This window comes from Motacilla alba, chromosome 19, assembly GCF_015832195.1.
Source record: "Motacilla alba alba isolate MOTALB_02 chromosome 19, Motacilla_alba_V1.0_pri, whole genome shotgun sequence".
Taxonomy (NCBI): domain Eukaryota; kingdom Metazoa; phylum Chordata; class Aves; order Passeriformes; family Motacillidae; genus Motacilla; species Motacilla alba.
In genome coordinates, this window is record NC_052034.1 from 1,880,799 (window position 1) to 1,903,409 (window position 22,611).

At 47.6% G+C, this 22,611-nt stretch overlaps 1 protein-coding gene across 1 annotated transcript; it reads right to left on the reverse strand.

Annotated features, from left to right (window-relative positions):
• Window positions 1-740: 740 nt before the first annotated feature.
• APPBP2 (amyloid beta precursor protein binding protein 2) lies at window positions 741-20,314 on the reverse strand. The gene is made up of 13 exons (XM_038158081.1): window positions 20,154-20,314; window positions 11,460-11,548; window positions 10,621-10,772; window positions 9,971-10,094; window positions 5,467-5,635; window positions 4,699-4,788; window positions 4,187-4,254; window positions 4,002-4,107; window positions 3,586-3,710; window positions 3,363-3,448; window positions 2,851-3,041; window positions 2,287-2,452; window positions 741-2,101 (listed from the first exon to the last, which is right to left on the reverse strand). The coding sequence occupies exons 1-13, from the start codon at window positions 20,292-20,294 to the stop codon at window positions 1,848-1,850; spliced, it is 1,761 nt and encodes a 586-aa protein (XP_038014009.1). The 5' UTR covers window positions 20,295-20,314; the 3' UTR covers window positions 741-1,847.
• Between the last annotated feature and the right edge of the window lie 2,297 nt (window positions 20,315-22,611).

Here is a 22,611-nt window from a genome sequence, read left to right on the forward strand (position 1 = left end):
AAAACTGCTATAAATAAATCACATTTTAAATCCACACATAACTAAGTTGGATTTTCACTGAGCAGCTGTTGCAGACACACTGCAGTTAAGTCCTAATACCACAGGGGGTTTTATGCAAATACTTCTTTTCACCTCAGTGAAGATATTCTAAGTATGCAATCATTAATCTGCATTCACTAATTATGCCGTTGCATTTTAAAGTTGAAATTACCCAGCCTTTCCCCCCAAAAAAGACACTTGAAGGCACCAGAATATGAACTATTGGCCTGTAAAGTTTCACTTCTTAGAAGAGCCATTAAGCTCCAAGTCATGTCCAAAACCTCTATTTCTTCCCTGAAGATCATCCAGCAGCTTTCCCTGCCACAAACCCCACAAAGCAATGAAAAAGCCGACCCCAAACAGAACATCCATCCCAGTCCCACGGGAAGAGCCCCGGCAGCCGCTGGCCAAGGTCCAGACCCTGAAAAGAGGGGGAGAGGAGCCCCCAAAGTGACAGAACCCAGAGAATCCCAGAGCCGGGGCACAGCTGAGGGAACAGCAGCGAGTCGGTTCCAGTTTGTGTCACACAGACTTCCAAGTATTACCCAACATTAGGGAACAAACCCCAAAACAACACCCGAACCCAAAGCCACACAGCCACGCAGCCCCCAACAGAGGAATTAAGACAAGCTAGTGAGAGAGGCGTTCTCACAGGGTCTGAACAGCTGAGCTCTGCTTCGGAAATTAACGTAAGGAATCGGTTTCTGGTTGTACTCTTGTTTAATGTAGAAATGAAGCATCACAAAAAAAAAAAAAAAAAGACCTGTTGTGCTTTTTGGCATTTTCCACTGACCCCTGCGACCTGTACAGTAAGTTGTGTTCTCCAGAAACAGAAAATGGAACTGGATTGGAATACAAAACTCTTCACTGGTATAAACACGGCATGGCCTCTGTTAGCAGAGAAAGAGCCCGTGGGAGAGGAGAGGAGAGGCTGCAGCAGAGGGGAGCGTGTGGAGCTGTGGCACTGCCAGCAATCTCTGCAGAAGCTCACTGGGTACAGACAAACCATCAATTCACTTCCTAGCTCTGGATCTATCACATGGATATCATTTGCACTGATCAGACACCTAAATGAGAGAGTTCTACTGTCAAAGTGAATGCAGGGGCAGAAATATTAAATTAAAGCCACTGGTCCAAGAGCGGTTTCTAGCAGGCTGGTCCGCTGTGGTGTCCTGGTCCTGCTCGGGGGAGCACTGGTGGTGGCACCGGGGACACCGTGGGTGCTGGTCTGTGGGACGTGCACCGGTCCAGTTCAGGGCATCCACAGCAGCACGGGCGGCGCTCTCCAGAGCGGGTCTTTGCCACTCTTCTCGGTAAGGCAGCAGCCAAGGCCAGCGCATCCTCCCTCTGCTGGCTGTTTACCGTGACCTTTGCTACAATGATACAGCAGCGAGACCCTTCTCCTACAGCTCCTCAGAGTACAGCCTTTGTTCTCTCTGTGAATCGGCAGAAAGCTCTCGATGAAACCTTCCATCCGTAATAAGAATGCAACTCTTTTGAACTCAAACAGTTTTATTTAACGTTTTCTTGCAGACTTTCTGCAAAGTAGCTTCTTTTGAAAGAAGAGAGAAAGAAGGGGGTTTTTTTGGGAATACCAAGTTAAAAATGTGAGCCGAACTAAACATGCCATACACATGCTGAGAGGAATTTAACACACATTCATCCGTATGGGCACTCTTCAGTAGACTGGACCAGTGTTTCAACGCGAATTCCAGCCCCCAGAGAACTACATGGTTTAGATTTCACAGTATGACTTTTCCCCCTGTAACCTGGGGGAAAAAACCTTAACTGGTTAATTGACCAAGTTCTTAGCTGCTCTGTCCGTCGAGGTTCTGAGACATCAGAAAAGACTGGACCACTTCTTCCGTGGACTGGGGGCTGGTGCTGACGTCCTCCAGCGCATCCGTGACCGAGAACTGCCGGTCCCGCAAGCGGTTCCAGTTGGCCAGGATGTTGTGGTACTCAAACACCTTCTCGTAATTGCCAATGGAATTGTACAGTTTAATCAGACCTCTGTAATCGTATTCAAGTCCACTGTATCCTTCACCAAAAAGCTTCTTTCCTAGAGAAACCCAAGAGAAGAACCGAGTTGAGAGGGAAAGCATCCACAGCTGCATCTCAGCTACCAGGCTATTTTTACCAACAAAATTTGCCTACGTTCTCCACCTCTGCTCTAGCCACAGAATGTTGTCTAGATATTAAAGCCTAGAAGTTTTCTAAAAACTTAAGTTTGCTGTAGTCACTTACCAATTGCTATGGATCTCAGATAAAGCTTTTCAGCATTTTCATACTGGTTCATGTCATAGTTGTAGAGGGAGGCGAGATGGCCCACGGAGAGGGCAACTTCATAATCCTCCTGCCCTAGGAGCTGCTCCTTGATCTGGATGGCCTTGATGTGCATTTCCTCTGCTTCCTGCCAGGGCCAGATCCACACAGGTCAGTCAGACACCACTCGCCACCCCACAAAAAGAGGGGAAAGTTGGTTTAAATAAACTTAACTACGTAGCAGCTCAAACAGCAGCATTTTGTAACAGGCAAAAAGAAACAAAGCCAAACATAAACCAAGTTCTCCAAATTCTTTTAGTGAAGGGGATCAGCAGATTGCAGCACCAAGCTCTCTGTCACCCTCTGAGGGTATCACCCATCTCCATGGATTATTTTTGCACAAAGCTTTCGGGGTGAAAAACAAAGCACGAGTTTTCCAGGCACAGAACTACCAAGGGAACTTGGGAATTGTGGACAGTGAAACCCTCATTTGCAGTGACAGATTCCAGCTGTCTCCCAGATTTTGGGTCAGGAGTAAGGCCTTACCTTGAACTTCCTCATGGACTGATACAGTCTGCCCAGGTTGCCGTAGTGTTTGGCTGTTTGCACGTTGAACTCCCCAAAGGCTTTTTTAGCCAGCTGGAGCGAGGAGAGGTGCAGGTCATGAGCCTCCTGGAGCAGCCTCTGCTCTGTCTCCTTGTTGTGACAGTCTATGGCAATCTCCTCCAGGATAAGCGCTGGGGACAGGAGACAGGAGCTGTTACTGTGCCCACGCCCAGCTCAGAGCCAGGGGACCCACCTGGGGACACAGCCACCAGGCCTTGTGTCCGTCACCAACTGCTGCCACGCTGCTGTGCCAAGCTCCCAATGCATTTTCATATTCTGTAATTTCACCCCCACTCCAACTCATCTGGCTAAGTTTGGGTTTTTTGTATTTTACAAGCGTGCTGTAAACACCAAGGACTGCAAACACCTCCAGTGAAAAAGACAACTCAAGCTACATTGCCTGGGAGGGACCGGGATGAGCACATCCAAATGATTCAAACAAAGGGAATTACCTTTAACTCTCTTCGAAGAGGCCAAGAGGAGATGGTCTTCTGGGAGAATGTGAGTGATAATGCCAATAGCACGTTCAGCATGGAATCTGGGAGGATTGAAATAAAAAGTTCAGGATCTGTTTATGTACACCAGCAGCTGACTGATGAAAAACTAGAAATATGAATGCAGTGAATATTGTTCTTCGTTTACAGCACTAACTGTGCTGCTGAGTGCTGTACTCACAGTGCATTGTCAAATTTCCCAGAGCTGTACTGGTGCACATATGAAGAATAAGCCAAGTCTTCATGAGCTGTAGCTACGTGGATGTTTTTACCCCCAAATACTGACTGCCGGATATCGAGCGCTGTCTGCAAGGGTTCCAAAAACACAATTTCACCAGTTAACACAGAAAAAAACCCCAAATTCATCCCTATGATGAATCTACTGGCTCTGAAATTCTCTACCTATTGAAGACACTAGTTATATAAAAGACAGGAGTCAGAGGAAGGCAAAGAAAGCAAAACCCCACAGCTGGCAGTGTTTGGGGTTTTTTAAACATCACGACTGCAGTACTGAAATCAACTATTCTCTATCTCCATGAATTAACTACAGCACCTGAGAGATTAAAACCATCAAGAGAAACAAGTCCTGCTGCCTACCTGATAGATGGCAACGGATTGGCAGATATTGTCTACGTTGAGCAAGTAAAATCCGTAGTCTAGTAGCGTGTCAGAGTATTTGGGGTGCTTGGCTCCAAAATGCTCCCTGCACAAACACACTTCCATTACAAACTGAGGCCAGCTGAGTGTAATTTCAGAAGGGTTTTCTCTGGAATGGCCCTTACCTGGCGAGGTACACAGCGTGCTTTATGAGCTGCTCAGCCTTCTTGAACTCCCGTTTCACCACGCAGGCCTGGGCAGGGGAAGGGAAGCATGTGAGCAGCTGTGCACTCACAGCTCAGCCCTCCAGACACTGCCACTTACTCTTGGCTTTAATTTCAAAATATCACTGTGGTTCTTAAAGGACTTTCTGGTTATTTCAGAAAAGGAGCACAGCATTAATAAACTTATTTTATCCTGCCTGACTGAAGGGATTGTGCTGTACCTAGTCCAGACCAAAGAGGGATCAGAGCCCTTGCAGGGAAGTTTGCAGGTTAACATTGTCACAATGTCACCTGTGCAGCTCAAACTCCATCTCAGAAAGACACAAACAGAAACAAACTCCCCCACCCATTCTGGGACAAACACAAACAACAACCCTTCAGGCCCCTGAGGAGAATTGTGGAGGTAACAACCTCTCCTCAGCCATTCCTGGCAGCAGTTTAGTACCCAAAGCAATGGGAGGTTTCAGATTCACCTTTGACGCCTGCCGTAGCACATCCACCACTACTTTTACAGGCAGCCCAACTGTGATCTCCTTCATGGCTTCTATGCACCACTTATAGGCCTGTGGGACAGAGAGGCACCAACACAATGGAAGCTGGAACTTCACCACACGGGAACATTAAAATATGACCTGCCTCTGAAAAGCTGGTCACTTACATTCCAACATTTAAAATACACAGTTTGAGTGCTTATGTGCAATGAATTGGCCAGTTATGGCTTAAAAGACAGATTTAAAAACCACTTTTAAAATTAATAGTGAATATGTAAGTATCCTATATTAATCTAAGGTTTATAATATTACAATGACTTTTACAGACAGAACAGGATATTTTATAATCTTTAAGCAATCCTCACAATTCCCATTGTGCAGGACAACACCCCGTCAGTGAATTTAGGGATTAAAGGAAAACCAGTTTATGGAGTAGTTACACTTCAGAGAGTATAACAAACCAGGTGCAAAGACTGTGTTCTGCTGTTAATTTTCAGTTATTAAAATAAGCTTTTACAATACTTCATTTGCAGGTGACCAGCACATATGGGCAAGGTACCACACGCACGCTCGTGTTGGTCCCAGCGCTGTGAAGAGCCCACGGACCAACACAGAGGGACCCACGGAAACAAGAGCAGAGAACTGAATTCTCGCTCTGGCGGTGCCACACAGGTGCCAAGGAGAGCAGGAGCAGCACCAGCGAGGCACAGGCAGGAGGTGGCAGTGCCAGGAGAGCCCCCCAAGCCTCACCTCGTCGTAGTGGCTCTTGGCGAAGAGCAGCGCGCAGAGCTCGCCGTAGAGCGCCGCCTTGTTGGCCTGCTGCCCGTGCTTGGCCAGCTTGTCCATGTAGGACTGCGCCAGCTTGAACGTCTCCTCTCCCAGGTGGTACTTGCAGTTCCCGTTCCGAACGTGCAGCAACCTTGGGGGATGCACAGAGAGCTGCTGAGGGAGCTGCACAAAGCTCTGCCTGCAGCAGCACCGGGGATCTCGCAGGGGACGCTCCCGGGGCTGGAGCTCTGCCAGCCCGGCACCACTGCCCCGCCTGGCTCAGGGCAGGAATTCCCCCTGCTGGAGATGCCACAGGATTTCACCTATTGATACAGTTTTGAACCATTCTGCTGTGGTGCCTTTGTGTGTTATTTTCCATAAAATCCATTCTTCCCAATACTGAGGAGATTCCATTCCCAAAGCCCTGCCCCACACAGCCTGAAATCCCTTCCACCTCCTTCCACCTGCCCCACACAGCCTGAAATCCCCTCCACCTCCTTCCACCTGCCCCACACAGCCTGAAATCCCTTCCACCTGCCCCACACAGCCTGAAATCCCCTCCACCTCCTTCCACCTGCCCCACACAGCCTGAAATCCCTTCCACCTGCCCCACACAGCCTGAAATCCCTTCCACCTCCTTCCACCTGCCCCACACAGCCTGAAATCCCTTCCACCTGCCCCACACAGCCTGAAATCCCTTCCACCTCCTTCCACCTGCCCCACACAGCCTGAAATCCCTTCCACCTCAAACAGCCACAGTAAGTACAACACAGCTCATTTTCCTGCATCCCTGCACTTCCCCCCAAACCCTGAGCAGCTCCAAGTGGGCGTTATTGTGCTTTGGGGCTTGGGGGAGGTCTTCACATAAGATTTAGCCACATCCATTGCACGTGAGAACCAGCTCCATCAGGAGAGACCTTTTTATTGATCACAACAACTGAAACATCCCCTGCTCTTCCCTCTGCTATCCAGCTGCCTTCCCATCTGAAGGATCAACACCCAAACACAGCCAGTAACACCCAGCACTGGTGAAACCTACTCCTGTTTCTGCAGGGAAGTAACAGTTCCGGCTTTTGGCACTTATCACGAATAAAACCAAAGAATCTGTGCATTAGTGCAGGCTGCTGCTCACTGGCTTTCGGGAGGTGCATTTGGAATGGGTGTGTGTTGATATCCCCAGCCCCAAGGGCAGAGCTGCATTCCCAGCCAGGGCAGCTGCTCCTGCTCCATGGCAAACACCTGCCAGTGAGCAGACATGGAATTTGGGGAATGGACCTGCACTGTCCCTGCTGGAAAGGTGTCATCAGACAGTGAGTAACAGAGACTGAACACAGCAGGCACGGCTTGGCAAACCAGGGCAACACAGCACAGGGAGAAGCGCACAGAGGAAGGGAAGCACAAAGGAAGCTGCACTGCAAAGAGCTCACCCTCTGACTATGTGGGTTAACGTGCAGGAACTGCATTTTAGTCCTGATATCATACATTGGGATAAAACTTCCAATCAGTTGTTAAAGGGGAAGGAGCAAACAGTGACATTTTTGCTCAATCTCTTTTCTAAACCTGTATTCTGTTTCCACTTGCTCCAGATAGAGATTTAAGCTACGCAGCCATTCCCCCAGTGACACAGCTCAGCTCATCCTAAGAACTCCTGTCCAACTCTGTCCCTGTTTCCCACCCAAATGCATCACCAAACTCCAACAGTAACAAGAAAGCAAATAAAGTTTCCATTTTCCTAAGCAGGGCCTGAAGGCGGGCACGTGACAGACGTGGATTTGCTGCACAAAGAGAACATCAAAAGAAAAGCCCTTCAAACCCCTGCAAAAGCTACACAAATTCCAGCTCTCCACTGGGAAACAGCACCGTGGCTCAACAACAGACAGCAAAAAGCAACACCCACATCTTGCCTTAAATAAAGCCTCAGACCTTAAATAAAGCCTCAGAACCAAACACGATGTACAAGTGCATTGTGTGCCTGGTCACAGGAACATTCCGGCAACAAGAGACAGGAAATACAAAGAAACGAGAGAAGAATTTAGTAAACAGATCTCCTAAAGAGAAAAAACCATTTTGCCAACACCATTCAGTTGGGAGCTGCTCTGCAACATCAAAACCACGGAGCCCAAATCCCTCGTAATGGAATAAGCCAGTGGGGATAGCACTGCAATTTAGATAAGCTGCTGGGAAAGATCATATCCAGTGTCTGGATGCTTCAGTGATAGTGCCTAGAAACAAAGAAATCTCCCCAAAACCCAAGCTAAACCTAAGCCAATCCTCTAGGATAAGCAGAGTTTATGTGATCCAGTTCTGAGTAACAAAAAATCCTTTATTAATCCAAAGGAATCTTAGGAGATAAAGCCAAGAGGAAGAGAAAAGGCCTCAGGACGTTTATGCTAATGGCTCTGAACCTCCTTTGATGTCTGCAATAACAGCTTTTGGGGACTAACCTCCCCCAACAAACTCGGTCTCTCAGAGCCAACATAGCAGCTTAGCAAGTCTAAAACCACCAGAAGAAAACAACCCAAGAATCAGCCAAATGTCCAACAATGAAGGGGGAGAACCACGTATTTGTGTTATACACTTGTAGCTCTTTGTTTAACAGAGAATAATGAGAGAAGGCAAACCAAAAGGAGCACCACGCTCCCACAAAAGCAGGGTACAAGCTCAGAGGAACCTCACACCTTCCCAGCTTCTCCACAGAATTTACTGCTGCCAGGACAAGGAAACACCAAGTTGTGCTTAAATAACACAAAATTTCACTGTTTTTAAACTGTCTTCTATCAATACTGCACTGTATTAATTCAACTCCCAGAGCTCTGACTTGCCAAAGAAGGTGTCACACTTTCAAAAGCTGGACTTGAATTTTGTTTCCTTAAAACTCCTCCCAAGTCCAGTGCAAGCCCAGCACGAGCCTCCTGCAGCGGGATCAGGTGGTAACAGCAGCACTGACTCTCAAGCTGAAAGGCAGTAATCGGAGTCTCACGACTGCTCTCTGCCACACAAAGGGGTTCAGATTTTACAGATTCAGCCCTTCCCAAAGTGTCTGAGTTCTTTCAGGTTGATAGAACTCCAAAGCGGCCATGCTGAGGGTTTGGGAGATGCCAGAACTTTTCCCACTGCCCCTGCTGCCCAGAGGGGTGATGTCCCAGCAGAGCTCCCCAGGGAACAATGGATGTCTCTAACAACAGAGCCAACAGCCCAGGTCAGGAGGGCTCACTCCAACACAGGCTGCTTTCTTCTAGCACAGCATGAAACTCTCCTTTCCACACTACTGTCCAGCAGAGACAGCTCCCTTTTCCCCTCCCTTTCTTTCCCTTCTTTTCATTTCTATTTGGAGAAGGTGACAGTTATTTTTAAGCAACTTCTCCAGCTTGCCAAAGAGCCTGATGCAATGAGAAAACTTTTTTTAGATTAATTAGAAGGCAAAGGACCAAGCAGTTACTGTGGCTCTATATCCATCACTCCCCGGTTCTAGGAAGCTGGATACGTGTGCCCAGGCTCCTGGCATCATTTCTGGAATGCCAGCCAGCAGAACCAGGCAGAGCAGCGTTGCCATGGCCCTGGGGCTGGCACAGGACATCAGCAGCTCTTGGCAAAGCCTCTTTACTCTTCGTGTTTGCCCAACCATAAACAAGATGCAGGGCTTTTTTTGGAGCAGCTTTCCAAACAAGTTTTGCTCTAGATTCAGATAAATACAGCACATGCTTTGTTCTTTGTTAGAGCAGCTAAAAAAAACCAACATCCTACTTTAACTCTGCCCAGCAGCCTCCAGGTGCCCACGGGCACATCTGGAGTGCAAAAACAGCCTGCTCATGGTGAGAGCAACAAAACCCAGCCAGCTGCTGCCTGCAGCCCATCACACCTCAACACACAGGGGAAGAGCAACAGAGGCCTCTGCCAAAGAAATGTGAACCTCTGCAGGCCCTGAGGAACAAGGCAGCTTCAAAACTCTAACAGCAAAAAACCCCAACTTTCCCAAATGTTTCCAGCTGTGGCTGGAGGTGCCCACAGGAACTGACACCCAGATCTTCACCCAGGCCCAGAGCTAAGCACTCAGCATGCAGCAAGAGAACTCGCTGGGTCTGGAGCCAGGAAAGGTAAGTTTTGCCTTTATTTCTGCTCAGTTGTATCTATGTTGTTTGCATTTGGAGTTGGCAAATTCTCTTCTATGTAAATAGAACTTCAGCAAAGTCCAACACAGAACATTCCTTCACGTGCACAAACCCTTGGGAAACAAGAACTGCTGGACCACTTCTATTATCCAGCAGTGTTACCCATGAGAGACTACACAGGACAGCAAAACACTGGGTTTTTTAATCCATTGTACTGTGCTGCCAACTCAGAAGCAGCAAATCCAGGGATTAGTGTAAAACAAGCACCTCCTGATCTTCAGCTCTGGGCAGGAAAGTGTTTTGGTGCAGCAGAACACTAAAGGAGCATCTGGAGCTGGATGGCTCCGAGGTTTCCCGGGAATTCAAGGTGAACTCACCTCACACAACACTCCACAGCACGGAACCAGTGGAGGATTTCATCGTGGAGGGTGCACAGCTGAAGGCAGGAAAGGAAAACCTTCTCAGCGTCACTGTACCAGCCTGCATCTGACAGGAACCCCCCTGCAAAGATCAGCAACAAACAGCAATTTGAAGAGCAAAGCGCCTTCTCAAGAGGAAAAGGGTTTGCTCAGGTCTGGCAAGATGATCACTGACTTCATGGACCTGCTTCTACAGACAGAAATCCTGCCAAGGTCAAACCCTCCTGACCTGGAAAGGATGAAATGTAAGAGGAGAACTCTCCTACAGCTGAAGGAAATACTCTGGTTTAGGATGGTCTTTTGGTATTACAGAGTTTTCCTACAGATTTCTATCAAAAACCCCCAAAACTTACCTACATTAAAATCATGCACATTGCTCATCACATCTGCAAACCAACTTTAAACCTGAACTGTTTGGACTGAAAAGTCTATACATTCTTAGATATTAAAATCCAATATATTTATTTTAAGACACCAAGTAGCTTTCTAAAATTCCGTTCCAAAACACACAGTTCTTTAAAAGGCCAATCTTTAACAGGAAAAAAATTAATGTTACATTAACTGAAGCTTGCAAGAGAGAAAGCAAAGAGCCCACGAGCAGCAGTTACCTAAAACAAAGCCAATCTGGATTGCTTTTTCTTTCACAGCAGCATCTGACTCTGCAATGTAGGAGCACCGTCTGCTGAAGGAATAGGCCAGGACAGAAGCAACCTTGACTCCATGGTCCATCAGAGCCTGGAAGCAGTGATGGAGGAGATGTCTGCAACAAAGAGAAGCAGAGTTTGGTTACACACGAAGGTCTGAAAGCAGTCAGTTGGGCTCTCACGAATCCCAAGGACAGAAATGGAGCCCAAGCCCCCTCAAAGCCAGAGCAGATGAGTGCCAGCCCTGTGAGCTGCAGCTGATGGGTCCCAGGCGCTGGGTGATCACCCCGAGTTCTCCACAGGGACACCCTCTGTGAAGGCAAACACGAGCTGCCCTCACAGGATCCAAACTGGGAGAGCGGTTCCAGCTCAGCGCCACCAGGGAGGAGGCCCCGAAGCCCGTCCCTCCCCCAGCGCCGCAGACAAACGGCAGCGATGGCTCCATTAACACCGCACACGCCATGGGCGGGACCGGCGCCTGACCTCCCAAAGCTCATCCCGGTCACACAGAGCCTGATCTAAAACAGCCGAGTCCCGTACCACCCCCAACTGGAATATTGAACGACAGGAAAACTCTTCAAACTGGGGCAATCCTATCAGCTTCCCTGAGGATGTGCTGAATCAGCAGGAACTGGGGGCTGTGACTGCTGCTCCCAGGGACTCTGGGCACGACCTCTGGTGTTGAGCAACTGGGGGGGTTTGCATCGTTGGCTTTTTCTTGTTTGTGCCTCTTTTTAACACCTCTTCCTGGAGGGAGAGACTGAGAGCTGAAATGAGAGTTATTGAGCCATTGAGATACTCACCTTTTATCTAAAGCTCGTAGCACCTTTGCAAAAACTTCTAGTTCACAAAATTCACTACCCAGCTGGCACAAGCGGCCCTGTTGGTAAAGCTGAAAAATAAACAGGGAAATTTATCTTAATATGCAAAATTGAGTTTTTCTGGGAAATTCAGCTTACTAGCAGAGGTAACTTATGATGAAATCTAGACTGCAAAGCACTGAAATTCAGCAGGCTAAAAATGAAGTTCCTGCATCAGAAGATTTCAACTCAGGAGCACAATTTCAGTGTTAAAAACTGAGCTATGAGAGATCCACAGATGGTTTCAAGGGGGTTTTATCATCTATGGATGTATCTCCAGGTGTTTGTGCCCTGCAAGACCAAAACCCTGCCACATGTGAGTTATAAATCCAAGACAAAACCAAGAAACAAGTGAAGCCAGCAAAAAATGCAACTGATAGTTTTGATACCAAATGCTCTCAGAACACATTTACATGACACACAAGCTCGGATGCAGCAATGCAAATATGTCAGATAAAAATAAACCCAAAGCCACAGTTCTGCAAGGGGTCACTCACCAATGCCAGCACTGCAGACAGCACCAGCCCTTCCTCACTGACACCTGAGCTCCCACAGGTGACTCCCCACCAGCAAGCGGGAACACTGGAGCCTGGTCATGCATTTAATAAAAGCACAGGCTTGTTTAATGCCCACAGTGATTTGTGCCTGCAGATAAGCTAATTTATCAGCTGAGTTGCTCAAAACAAACCACAGCCAGTTGTCCATGCAGTGCGTGGTTGAGTTCTGCCACATCAGGCTATAAATGCCATGGATTTACACAGGTACAAGGGACTGTGCAAATAAATGTCAGAGAAATCCACTGTGAACTGTTCATTCCCTTTATCTTAAAGGCCCTGACCCAGAGAGGAGCACAGGAGGGTACCCGGCCCAAGGAAGCAGCACTGCAACCTGCCACAGGCACCACCAGTGCTAAAATGGGAACATTAATATTCCTCCCAGTTTTAATAATGCCTTCAAATGCTTCCAGTGATAAGCATCTGCTGCCTGGTTCACCTTTTTGTCCACAAGCACTGGGAGCTGATGAATTAATATTCCAAACACAGCACGTGAGGACATCTCCAGCCAGAAATTTAGCTCTAGTCAACTCTTATAAAAGCACATGACACTGGCTTTAGAGCACAGCAAATTTGTTATTTTAACAACACAACCTACAAAAAAAAAAACTTCAAAAATACTTTGACCTAATAATGTCAATTGCCAGAAATGAATGTTTTCCTCTTCATTATCTATTTTGCTGAGAGAACATAAAAAAAAAAAAAGGGAAGTATTTTAAAAACCAGAGCAAGTTTGCATGCAAAGTTAGTGCTCAGATAAAGCAGCGTGTCCCTGCACTTCAAAGGGATCAGAGCTCCTGCTGGAGCTGGATTCTCTCTGGCACTGAAGGAACAGCCAGTCTGCTGTATTTAAAGGCTACAGCCACGGTTAAATGTTCTCATTCCTTCAGCACAGCTGTCTCATAGCAAAGGCTCTGTAAAACCTAGAATGTACTTTCTGCAGTAAAAGCCCCTAAAAGCAGCCTGGTGTTCCATGCTCACAGTGAAGGTGGGCACACCATCAATAAGGGATGAGATCGTTTCTGGAGGAAGCTCAGACACATCCCCAAAGCACCGTGGTGGGATTTAAGGCACCCAAAAACACTTTCAGGTTTCACAGTGCTCGAGCACAGGATCACCACTGCCTCCTATCACCTTGCAGTAGCAACCCCAAATCCCAGAGATTCCCGGTTTATCAAAAATTAACCACAGTAGGACTTTGAAAAATTTATATATTTATGAGGTTACATAAACACTTCTTGTAAGGAGAGAATCCCTCTTACAAGAGAGTCTGAGACTGCCAAGGAGTAAATGGCCTGCTGGGGTGGGAGGGAGGGGGACGGTCCCACAGGACCCTCAGTTTTGGAACATCCATCATTTCGGGCACATGTCAAGTTTGGCTCAGGCCCCCAAGTCCAAGCTGCAATTTTTCACTGCTCTAACTTGAAATACAACATCTTTGGGGCTTTCAGTATCCCCGTAACCCCTTCCCTCAACATGCTGGCAAACATTTTGAGGAATTAACTCAGCTGGAAGCCTCTTGGAACTGTTGTGGCTGTTACAGCAATACTTTCAAAGGAAATTTGACATGGAAATAGTGAGTATACGTCAAACTGTGAAGTAATTCCAGGAGATCCAGTAACACTCATTGAGAAGCAGTTGGGAGGACTGAAGAAATGATTCTCTTGTTAAAGCTCCAGAGAGACAGAATTCCTGACCACAGCCTTGCTACATAACACCAAAACAAAACAAAACAGTGATTCAAGAAAAACATGCCCTGACATGAACACAGAGCTCTGCACTTCTAAAGAACTATTCTGTCCTGAAGAGGGAAAGGTCTTGTAGACACCAGCTTAACCTATTTGGAACCTGCCAGGGATTTAGTGAACTATGGAAAAATGACTCAAAGGCTGCAAGGTGACTCCCAACTCCATCAGCTCACACGAGCTCTGGCACTGAGGACAGGTATAAATTTAATCAAGGTGGATAATTACACCCATGCCCACTCCAGCTGTTGTGCACAGCTGTGAGAAACTCACCTCAACCCTTCTCAGGCTCTGAGGCTGAATTTGAATTGCACGCCCAGGTGGGTGTGTTACAAAAGCTGCACATTGTGGTGTCCCCAGCTGAACACATTAATGACATTAACTTGTAACTTTAATATTACATCATCTTTCTATTAAAATTCTTGTCTTTCTCTCTCTGGGTAGATGAAGCTAAAACAAACAAACAAACAACCAAACTATCTCTAAACATAATATTTTTAAAAATCACTTTTTAAAGCAGATGGGGGTTAATTCCAGCCAGCTGTCCAAGGATCCTCAAGAAAAGGAACTGAAGAAAACGCAACTTGAAAAATATGCTCCTGATGCTCCAGTTTGGAAGAGGATTGAAAAACATGGATATTTCAGTAAGAACTACAGAGGAAATCCAAGAAGCTCCCCAGGATGTTTTGTAATGCCTAATAATGTCACATGGAGTATCAGGCCAGACTGGGAAAGGACAGCGTACTTGAGAGGCAGCAGAATTTGGGAAAAACGTTGGGCTGAAACCACCATCTTCCTTCCCCACCCAACAAGGAAGGAAAAAGTTGTCCTGAGTCAACAGATCACTGAATCAATTTGTTGACAAATGACGCATTACCAAAAATAATCAGTTCAAAATTTAGGTACATTCCATGCTTTTAAACCAATTTCAAAATCATCCACAAACCCTCTGGACAAGCTTCTACTGGATATAGTTCAAGGCTTTAAAAAAAAAGAAAATTGCAGCTCTCCTTGGAAAGCACAATACCAGCTACCAGGCTGATCTGTACAAACCTCAATCAAATAAATAACCGAGAAAAAAAATCAATGTTATTGAACTAGCATGAATTCAGAGACAGTCTCCAGAGCTCAAAGCTTGCACACCCCAAACATTCCCACTGTTCTGCTCTCTGGGCCACAGCAGCAGAGTTGGTGTTCTACAAGGAGACAAAGTCTGAGCCTCACACACATGTGATTCTCCTCAGGAACTGGGAAAAGCCAGCCTGCCTGGAGCTCAATCAGCCCAGAGGAAATGAAGTGGAAATAGGAATTATTGTTCAGCAGGAGCTCAACACCTCTGTTCATGATGTGACCTCATTATCTCAATTATGGTGAGTTCTGGTGTCTCAGACTCAACAAGGTTACTGAAAAGGTAAGGAAGACACCAGGATGAGGAAACGTGCTCCATGGTTAGAGGTTAAAAAAAAAGCAGTCTGAGTAGTACAAGTTAGAAGGCAAGAAGTTTCAAACCAGTAAAGACATAACAAGCAAAGACAGTTCAGTTCACATCTAAATTTAGACTGCAGAAATAAGGCATGTGTTAATAATAATAACTGGCAAAAACTCAGGAGGTAATGATTCTCCTGCAGAGTGAGGCTTGAATTTGAAGAGGTGTGGAAGGATCTGACGGAAGGCCAGCAGCGCAGCCCTGCTGCACACTGCTCCTGCCAGGTGACAGAGGTTGTACACGTGTGTGACACCATCACTGCTTCCCACACGCGTTTAATGCCTACCCCAAAAGCACAGCAGAGGCAGGGGAGGCCAGTCTCTGCGCTCACCCTGGGGGTCACAGCAGCAGCCCCCCAGAGGATGCCCTGCCTCCCTCACTCTGTGCCGTGACCTTGGCTGTACTTCCCCGGGCAGGGAAGCTCAGCACTGAAGCAGAGCACAGCCACTCTTCATTTCAGGGGCAGCTCATCCTTCTCCCCCTCATCAAAGCCCCTGGAGCCTGAAGCCTCGGGACAAGCCTGCTGTGTTCTAATGGACAGCCATGGTGCTTGTAACGCTTCTCCAGCAGTAAACTCAACCTCTGCTGCAATGCAGAGAGCCAACGTTCTGCTGCTTCTAGTCAACAGTCAGCAAATTCCTGCTGGTTCGTTTTCTTTGGTTCAAAGAATACCTGAACGTGACAGAAACCAAATGAATGTCATCTCCAACTGCTCCTGTGGTTAATGATCTCACCAGAAAACCTTCCAAGAACAAATTATTTTCAAGAAAAAATCAATCGGAAGAGAAACACGCAATCCAGAAAAGCCATTCCAAAGGGAAAATGAGCATGGGATGAAACTCCTTGTTAACCAGTCCAAATCCACGCTGAGGCTGGCACTGTGCAATTGCAACCAATACCTGGGACGGAGGACACTAAAGCAGCAAAGCACCTAGAGAGCCAAAGCCATGAGAAAATGATGCAAAATAAGAGTATAAAGCAGAGGCACAAGGGGAAAAATGAAATCTGTACAAGACACTGACTAGAGAGTTCAAAAGGTGACTTCTGCCAACAACCCTGATTCTTCACAGGAACACTCTCCCTCACAACACTATACTCACCCCAACAAACTGCAGAATAGAAGTTGATTTTTTCAGAGATTTTGGTGTGGGGTTTCATTTGGTTGATTGGGTTCTTTTGTTTTGGGTTTGTTGGAGTTTTTTTGGCCTTGCAGTTTATTCCAGCTGTCAGTACTTTCTAATACACAATTTTGGCATTTTGTTCATATGCTGAGTCTGAGTTATATGAGATCCAGCATATTTCTTTCTTTGGCTTCTAAAACCTACACACCCTCTCTCTCATCCTCCCCCCCAAAAAAAATTAAGCAAGAGAATTGAACTAGTTTAACTAGGAAAAAACCCAACCAGGATACACACAAACCTGGCAAACAACCAAAGGAAACAAAGTATGATACGTGTGCACATTTTTATTTCCCCCCCAGAGGCAGGTGTAACAATCCTAGTTATTAAGCACCTCAAAATACAGCTGTCATTAATAAGATCTTTTAATATTTTGTAGCTCAAATGTAGGCTCAGAAATTTCCAGGATATCCTCACAAGCATCCTGCTCTGCCTCCTAATTTTCTAATGGTTGCAAGGAAAAGTCAAACAGTGCTTGAAAAAAAGAGCTGTGCAGTGATACCCTGCTGAAGCAGAACAGGTTTGTTGTTTTACCACATCACGATTGTTTGATAGTGCCTTGTTTTGAGCTTTAGTCACTGCTTGAGAATGCTCCAGAAAGATAAATATGCTCAGGATGAGGAACCTGCCTGCTCCTGTCACCTTGCAGCAGAACCCACCAAAGCCACAAGAACATCCTGCGGCTGCCCCAGATCCATTCCCCACTCAGGTTTGAGGCATGGCCCAGAAGTGATCCATTCGAGAACATGCGGAGGTAAAACAAACTGGATTTGTTTAGGAGTAAAGGGAAATGAAGGAGTAAGTTATGACAATAGAGCCAAACCCTGGACTAGAGGGTGCCCTGGGGGACAACACCAAGACACTGCTGGTGTTTTCCCCTTTGAAACAGCAGCACACTGACTGTCTGCTGGGGTATCTCACCTCCAGCTTCTGACCCAGCCTAGACACGCTGGGAAACCTGGGCAAGGCTGGCAAACGTTAAGCATTAACACCAATGAATATGATGAAAACATTTTTGTACAGCTACAGACAATTCACATCCACAGATCAAAACAAAGTCTGACTGGTACCACCTTTTATTTTTTTGCAAAAATCAGTGGCAGTTTCTCAAGTACCACAAACCATGACTAACATCTAGATAAAAAACTATTACTTACAAGTTGTATGAACAATTGGAAACATTTTTTTATCCCTTTTACTCATCACAGAATGAAAGTAATACAGGATGCTAACAATTGACACCCTCCAACACATCAGCAATAAACATCATGTACTCAAACAAATATTTAGACGTCTTCTGGTCTGTCTTACTCCAAAGACAGTGAATAGCTTTGGAAATTCTGCTTCTGCTTTAAAGAACTCAGTGGTCAGGACACATGGAACATGGCCCACCGTGATGAACTGGGATTTCATATCCACCTGACATTCAAAATAATCACCCAGAGCCAAAACAGCAAAACGAGCACCACACACGCTGTGAGAGGGATGCTGTCCCCAGCCCAACCTCACTCAGCCACCCCAAATGACACTTGTGATGCTGTTGTGTCCCAACAGAGACCCAGGAAGCAGCCACCAAGTGTTCCCCAGGTGCACAGAGAGCCACTGGAGGGTTGGGAGGGAAGGGACACTGAAGCAGTTCCATCCTGCCAAGGGCAGGGATGCCATTCTCCAGACCAGGTCACTGCAGGCCCCATGCAAGCTGTCCTCCACAGAAAAGGTGACACTGAGGACATGGAAGCCCAGCCCACTGTCACAGCCACAGAACACACACTGCAGGCATGGCCCAGTTTGGTTTATTCTGTGTGAGGACACCCCATAGATCTGGGCTGGTAAGAGGAATATCGGTGCACCCCACACAGCTCAAAAACTCCTGTTGTGAGGCACAGAAATTACAGGAAAAGCAAAGGGGAAAAGCTTCAAACTGACAGAGAACAGGTTTAGATTAGAAAAAGATCTAAAGGTGGATGAGGCCCTGGCACAGGGTGCCCAGAGCAGCTGTGGCTGCCCTGGATCCCCGGCAGTGCCCAAGGCCAGGTTGGACAGGGCTGGGAGCACCTGGGACAGTGGGAGGTGTCCCTGCCATGGCTGGGATGGAATGAGATGGGCAGAAAGGTCCCCAACCCAAACCAGTCTGTGATTCCAGGCAGTTGCTGTCATTACCAGCAGCTGTACTGCTCCTACAACACAAACACCATTTTGGGGACAGGCACTTATCACCTGCCCAGCAAGATGACAAACCCAGGTACCCCAGCAGAAGAAACATGCCAGAGTCTCCTCAGAAATCAGATGTGCTGCTGGATCTTCTTCAGCATGGAACAACTCCACGTGAACCTGATTCAGAGCAACCACTGAAGAGTGCTAATAAAAGCATAAAAAGTCAGTGATCTATTAAGCTCACCTACAGATAAGTTTTTAAACAGCTGGGAGTAACACATCCTTGCACGCTTCTATCATCAGAAGAAGTTTTTGTTTCATGCTTTTAAAAGCCACAGAGCACCATCCTCTCGCCTGAATGAACGTGAGAACAGGCAATGCCAAAGAAGTTTATTTGTCAATGGTCATACTTATTAACAGCTGAAAGTCACCCCCCAAATATTCTTCCACGTTGTGATTTTCATATCTCTAGCCTTTAGCTGATATGTCAATCACATCATTATCTGTGGGCATGCTCGTGTGTCATAAAAATGGGTTTCCATCCTTCTTAGCACCTCAGGCAGACATGAAATAACCAGGACACAGAAAATGTACAGGCCTGTTTCAATGCTTGAAAAGCAATCTCCCTGTCTCCAGTAAATACTACTCCTCTCCATGTACATGATGGGTCATTACCCCTGGTTCATAAAGATTAGACTAAAGATTTACTTCATTTAAAAACACCTACATTTTCAGAAATTTGCTGGCAGAGGAAAGGAGGGTTATTCCTTATCGTAGGTTTTTGGGGGGGGGTTTATAGACATTGTTTCTCCCCTGATGAATGCTCATTTCCAGCTGTTCCTGCACATGAATGAAATGCCTGTTCAGTGGACAATAAGAAATTAATGGACCATCTCAGTGCACCTTTTACACCCAATCCGTATATTCCAGGGGCAGCTGAACGAGGAACAGCCCTTTCACCATGGAATAATTTAATGCTAATAAAACTACAGCATTAAACAACTGTCAGTTCTTTCCATCTGGTTCCTACCACCTCATTTATACTAGACCACGGCAAACTACTCCCTCAACCACTGACATCACCGTATCCAATTCATTATTGCAAAAAAAAAGGGGAAAAGGAAAAAACATATTCCAGCACAGCCAGCTTGGCTTCATCCTGCCCGCACCGCTTTCCAGTGCCGAGAAGCCCCTTCCCTCCACGACCCGCAAGGCCAGGCCGCATCTCCGCGTCCCCCTCGGGGGCTGCCAGCCCCTCACCGCGGCCTCGGGGCGGCTCCCGGGGGCAGCCACAAGGCCCCGGCACGGCCGGAGCCCGGAGCCGCCGCTCCTCCAGCCGCAGCTCGGGCGGTCCCACCGGCCCTGAGCCCCCGGTTCATCCTTCGGGCCGTGCCCGCCACTGCGAGACCCCTCAGCCCCGCGCCCCCAGCCAGGCCAGGCCCGGGCCGCCCCCGGGGCCGCTTCTCCTTCCACGTCCCACAGGCCCGGCCGGGCCCGGCCCCGCTCGGCCGCCGCCGTACCTTATAGTACACGTCGAACTGGATGTTCTCGGGCAGCGAGCGGATGTCGCGGCGCCGCGCCCGCCCGTAGCTGTCCACGACGGCCGAGATGGCCGTGTTGTAGAGCGTCTCGGGCACCCACTCCAGCTCCACCGCCGCCATCTTGGCTGTGCGGAGCCGCCTTCCCCTCCCTCCCTCCCTCCGCCTCCCGCCCGCTCCGCCTCACGGGGCTCCCGCCGCCTGCCCGCTCCGCCTCACGCCCCGCGGCTGCCGCGGCCCTGCCCGCGCCGCCTCGGAGGGCTCCCACAGCCCTGCCCGCTCCTCCTCACAGGGCTCCCACAGCCCTGCCCGCCTCACGCCCTACAGTTCCCGCAGCCCTGCCCGCTTCTCCTCACGGGGCTCCCGCAGCCCAGCCCTGCCCGCCTCACGGCTCCTACAGCCCTGCCCGCTCCTCCTCACGGAGCTTCCACAGCCCAGCCCTTCCCGCCTCACGCCCTGCGGGTCCCGCCGCCTGCCCGCTCCGCCTCACGGGGCTCCCACAGCCCAGCCCGTCTCAAACCCCGCGGCTCCCACAGCCCTGCCCTACCCGCCTCACACTCCGCAGCCCTGCCCGCTCCACCTCAAGGCTCTCATCCCCCTGCCCGCCCGCTCTCCATCTCCCCCGAGGGCTCTCAGCTCCCCCTCACGTCCCGCAGCCCTGCCCGGGCGGGCGGTAGTGGCAGTACCGGGGCATCATGAAGGAGCCAAGAGGGAACAAACTAAAGAGAGCGCTGTGGGGTGGGGTTTTATGGAGGGTCTGGAGCTCCCTGATGAGGAGAGGCTGCGGCAGCTGGGCCTGTCTGGAGAAGACGGAGAGGGGATCTCGTTAAGGCGAAATGAACCCCTCCGAGCTGTCAGAGGATGGTGCCAGACTCCCTCCGGTGATGCCCAGCGACAGGACGAGGAGCAATGGCCATGAGCTAAAACACAAGTTCCACCCCAACACGAGGAAGAACTTTGCGTGAGGGATGTAAAGCCCAGGGAGGGAGCGGAATCTCCCTCTGGAGACATCCCAAACCCGCATGGACACATTCCTGCTGCAGGTGGCCCTGCCTTGGACTGGATGGGCTTTAAAGCTCCTTCCAGACCTCTGGATTCTGTGAGGCAGGATTGCCCACCATAGCCCCACAGTCCACACCAGCCCGAGGGGCTTTATCTTTTGGGGCTGAGCACCAAAGATCAAATATCACCCCTCACACCCTGAGCCCCACCCAGCCCAAACTTCTCATAGAGCGTATATATCATTTACAGCTCACCTGCGCTAACACCCAGCTAATATTGGGCTTTCCATGACCTCCGGGTGTGTTGGCAGCTCATGTGAGCACTATTTGGGCACCTGGACTTTGCTGTTACAGGACATAATAATTATAACTACGAAAGAAATTTTATTATTAGATGAAATTTCTGTTGGTGGTGTTTTCTTAGCTAACATAGGACTGCTACTGTTCTTTTTAATTTTAAAAATTATAGGAGGCAGAGCTCCTGCTGTTTTGCTTTGGGCACATTATTTTTAAACCCAAGTTGTTGCTATTCCTCCTGTTTTTGTGAGAGAACATTATTCTTTGTCCTTTACTTGCACAAAGAAATATTATGGTGGGGTGGGAAGAAAGGAATGTGAGATAAACAGACCATGGAAGATTGTTTTGTCCTTTTTTTTTTTCTTTTTTTTTTTCCTTTCCTTTCCTTTTAGTGGCTTCAGATTTTTCTTTTATTTTCTGAAATGATGAGGATTTATTTCACTTGAGGGAATACAGCTGAGGGAATCCTGTTGGCAATTAGCCCCCCCAGGGGTCGAGGCTATTTAGCTCAGTTATTTTTATAGGCTTGGTCTGGGAAGGTTGGAGGTCTGCTAAAAGCAGGAAAAAGCTGGTTGTTTTTTGGTTTTTTTTTTTTTTTTAATGCATGAAGGAAAAGGTATTGATAACGTATTAAAAAGGATTTTTTTTTTAGTTCATTATGATCTTTATTTTATTTTAAAATAAAGCATTTAGTAAGTTTTCTTAACAAAAAACCATTAAGGTAAATATGCTTCTCAAGCACTGTAGTAATGGACTTTATCTTTTTCATAAATTACTATGCTTTGAAAAAATGAGCCAGGCTGCACCTTCTACTGCCTGGCAATTTTTTGTAGACAAACCTGGAGCGTGCCCATTCAGAAAAAAGAAATAAATGTTTCTGTGAAGGAAGAATGTCATATAAAACCTCTCTGGAGTGTGTTATATATACCGTCTGTAACTTGTAGTGGTGGAGCCTGAAAAATAATCTTCATGGCAAAAGCAATTTAATCTCTACATAGGGATAGAATTTAAATACGCAAGCACTTGTTTTTTATTAATGCTGCATGGTTTGGTATATTTGTATATTGAACAGTTTGGTGCTCTTCTCTCATAAACGGTATTTTGTTGTTAAAGGTGTTACAGAGCGTTGGTGGAGTCCTCAG